Source organism: Temnothorax longispinosus, chromosome 11 (genome assembly GCF_030848805.1).
Source record: "Temnothorax longispinosus isolate EJ_2023e chromosome 11, Tlon_JGU_v1, whole genome shotgun sequence".
NCBI classification, from domain to species: Eukaryota; Metazoa; Arthropoda; class Insecta; order Hymenoptera; family Formicidae; genus Temnothorax; species Temnothorax longispinosus.
Genome location: NC_092368.1, coordinates 10913910 through 10917929, shown reverse-complemented (window position 1 = coordinate 10917929; position 4020 = coordinate 10913910). Strand labels below are relative to the sequence as shown.

The 4020-nt window shown below is 44.0% G+C and overlaps 1 protein-coding gene across 1 annotated transcript; it reads right to left on the bottom strand.

The window, feature by feature from the left end:
- Positions 1-2381: 2381 nt before the first annotated feature.
- On the bottom strand, positions 2382-3575 carry LOC139822540 (uncharacterized). Its single transcript, XM_071794354.1, has 2 exons — positions 2645-3575; positions 2382-2566 (listed from the first exon to the last, which is right to left on the bottom strand). Exons 1-2 carry the CDS (start codon positions 3573-3575, stop codon positions 2382-2384), a joined length of 1116 nt encoding a protein of 371 aa, XP_071650455.1.
- Positions 3576-4020: the final 445 nt, after the last annotated feature.

The window sequence follows — 4020 nt, the reverse complement described above, 5'->3', positions numbered from 1 at the left end:
TCTCCGTATATCAAAAATTCACCGTATACTGAAATTCGCGCAATCTCCATGGCTTCGCGATTATATAGACCTCAATACGAAATTTAGAACGTTGGCCAACAATGATTTCGAGAAAAATTTATACAAATTGATGAACAATGCCATGTTTGGCAAAACCATGGAGAATGTGCGCAATCACGTTGACGTGCGACTCGTGACTCATTGGGAGGGTAGATACGGCGCGGAGGCTATGATTGCGAAACCAAATTTTCATAGCCGAAGCGTCTTTTCGGAGAATTTAGTAGCAATAGAAATGCGAAAACTCGAGGTGAAGTTCGACAAACCAATCTATGTGGGTATGTGCATCCTCGATATATCCAAGACATGTTTGTACGAATTTCATCACGAGTACATGTTACCGTTGTATCGCGACAAGTGTAAAGTCACGTACACCGATACTGACAGTCTCATTTATCACATCGAGTGCGACGATGTGTATGATATCATGATGCGCCACATTCATAGATTTGACACTAGCGATTACGCGATTGATAATACGTACGGTATCCCACTCGCCAATAAAAAAGTTCCGGGGTTAATGAAAGACGAAAATAACGGTGCGATAATGACCGAATTCGTCGGGCTTAGAGCAAAGATGTACGCCTTACGAGTGGACGGTAAGAAAGATACGAAAAAGGCTAAAGGTGTTAAGAGTAACGTCGTAGCCAGGTCGATAACGTTCGACGATTACACGCGGTGTCTGCGCGACGAAATTGAAATGACGCGACAGCAAACCTGCATAAGATCCAAAAAACACGAGGTATACACCGTGTCCGAAACGAAAATAGCTCTAAGTCCGTACGATGATAAGCGATACATTATACCCGGTTCTACCGAAACGCTGCCATGGGGACATTATAAAATACCATTGTAAATATATTGTAAATACCATTGTAAATATATTGTAAATACCGCTGTAAATATATTGTAATTACATTTAGATATTTAGGAAAATAAATGACTCATATGTATATATATGTATGTTTTTTATACTGTAATAAATTTTTACAATACATTATTCTTGTCATCAAATCCTAACCACTTTACATAAACCTCATCCCCTCTTTTGCGCAAAACTTTTTCAACGAGATACACGTCGTGATTAGCAACGCGATGTAACTCGTATTCGTAGAAGCCGCCGGCGACGGGTTTTCCGCAGAAATCTTCCAACAGATACGTCACAGGATTAGTTTTCTGCACTTTGACGATTCTAAACACCTCCGTGGTCCAATTTGGCGTGTATCCTTTTTCGAAGATTGTCTTGAATTTACTCACGCGTACCGAATCGCCCACTTTGAATCGCGCGGGAGCAGCGATCTTTACGTGGCTGTACACCGTTGTTAGGAGCTTGTCGGCGATCGCGGGGGTAACATCAATGGGTCGCATGCCGATAGTTCGATGCTTTCGCGCGTTGTAATTTGATACGAGACCTGGCAGCGAGTCGATCCATTTGTAATTTCCATTGCGCGTAAACATTTTCCACATGTCGTTCTTGAGCGTGCGATTGAATCGTTCGACGACCGATGCCTTCATTACGGAATATGTCGAATAGTGATTGATATTATGTTTCTTCAAGAGTTTCTGCACGTTTGCATTGTAAAATTCTTTTCCCTTGTCAGTCTGCAGATTTTTCGGGCATCTTCCGCCGTCTCGAATTATTTTCGCGATCGCCGCAGTAACCTCGGGTCCGCTCTTGGTCTTGAGCGGTACAGCCCATGCGTGCTTGCTCAGCACGTCGATAACGGTGAGTATGTAGTGGTAGCCTCTGTTAAATCGCGTGTATGGGCGCATCTCGACCACATCCGCCTGCCACAGGTCATCGTATCCGCGCACTATGACGCGTCTTCGAGAAAAATTTTTTCTCGCAGGAGCGTGTAATTCTTCCACAAGCCTCCGTTTCTCAGTTGATTGCTTCTTACCAGCCATGACGATGACGTGCAACTGACGCAGATATCAGATGTACGTTCTTATCTATTCGCGATGATTCGCAATTACATCATGAATCATCTTTTGAAGTTCGTTTAGGGTAGTTTGCACGTTATTCTAGAATGCGGCCATCTTTCTCTCCATTTCATCCTGTCGATCTTTCAAAATTTGCACGCTTTGCTGCACGTAACGTTTATTGGCTGCATCGCCATCATCTACAGGCGGCGCTATCCGTCGAATCTTGCGCGATTTCGCGTCAAAGTCGGTGGCGACCATGCAAAGAGCGTTATCGCGCACGTAATTTCTGATTAATCCTCTCCATTGATAGTATAGTTCCGCACCGCCTCTTTCGAGCGATATACCAAACTTGTTGATCGGCATTTCGATGTTGATTGAATGACTCGCTGTCGCGCCACTTAATTTATAATAAGTTCAGCCTCGCGAAGTTCCTCGATAATCGACAGGATTTCGTTATCGTGACCGGTGTGACCCGCTAGGCGCGAAGCTTCGAGCAATCTGAGACGATCTACAAGCTCGTTAGGATCGTCCCAATGAACATAATCGATCTTGTTGTCGTTTAATGTCATGGCACGCGGTATACCTTTTCCAGCTTTTTTACCCGAAATCGACGATGCAATTATATGGTCAATCTTGTTGCCTGTCATGGCACGCGGTATACCTTTTCCAGCTTTTTTACCCGAAATCAACGGCCCGATTATATGTGTGTACTTGTATCCCCCGTTGCCCTTTATTTGAGCGTGAGCATCATAATTGCGTTTATGAGCACTCGTCATCAACAGAATGCTCTTGTATGTTTGCATATCGTCCTCTGTGTAGATATCATGATCGGGATATTTCTTAAAGATTAATTCGAAAAGACCGCGTGTGCCATTGTATCGTATGCCGTCGATAATTATCTTGTCCGCGTAGTTCACGTCAAAACGTTTATTACCAAGCATCATTCCATCGTTGGTGAATTTAACACCGTACGCGATGTCCATACCGCTTTCTTGATTGCCGCTCAGAACTGCCCCGACATACTTTTGGCTCAATGGACCCAATTGATCTCGCAACGTTTCTTGACCCTCAGATGTTTGCAACTGCTGTCGAACGGACGTCACGAGTGGGTCATTCGTGGTTTCGAAAACATCTTCGTTTGCGAGCACTGTGGGTTGTACGGAAGGTGCAGAGATTATCGGTGGTTCATTCAATGGACCTTTTGATCGTTTCGGTTTACGCGGTTTTAAAATTTTTGTTATTTCGCTCAAATTAGATGGCACATTTATCGATCGTTTCAACGTAACCGGAGTTGAAGCCATTACAGAGTCGTTAAACGAGGCGTTTGGTCGTTGTCGTTTGAGCTTCGGCTCTTCGTCTTCCCACGCCGTTTCATTCTCAATCTTTGACACGTCAGATTCTTTGCCAGCAACGGTGTTTTCGGCAATCTGCCTTAGAGGCTCGATGATGGGCTTAAAGTGTCTCTCCAACGCGATATCTTCCTCCACTTTACCAGTTTTCAAGGCGTGATATTTTTTGCGAATTGAATTGCTCGTTTTCGCAATTTGATTTGCTATCCTCTCGCGCTCTCTAATCTCCTCGCTGCTGTCCATGTTGCGCTAACGTTGTTCAATCGTCACATCGACAACAACTAACCACGTTTTGGTATCGCAAAGTCGTTAAATCCTTTTCTGTATCGACCATTCGAAATCGCGCTGTCCTTGTCTATCACCACGAATCCGTACTTTTGTTGCCAACACGTATGACACAATTTACTGAAATCATCGTAAGACATATCTGTGTTTACGTGATCGTTGTACATGTGTTTCAGATTGGTACCATTCTGTTTAAACAGAATCAATAAATTCGCGTTGTCGCGTATAAGATGCTTCGGTATCTTCGCATACGTCTGACAAAGATAGAAAGAGTCAATGTCCGCGTGCCGGCCCATTGCAAAGTATTCTCTTATCGTATCCTGCTTGTCGCACGCCACGTCATCAAAGATAAAAATAGAATTCGGGAGCGCCTCGCTCGGCGGAATGACGTCACTGTTATTCG

Bases quoted from the DNA above. Each gene is read 5' to 3' on its own strand.
- LOC139822540 (XM_071794354.1), bottom strand. From the start codon at position 3,575: ATGGACAGCAGCGAGGAGATTAGAGAGCGCGAGAGGATAGCAAATCAA. The intron at 2,567-2,644 runs GTATACCGCGTG...AAGCTGGAAAAG, and splicing joins GGGTAAAAAAGCTGGAAAAG to GTATACCGCGTGCCATGACA.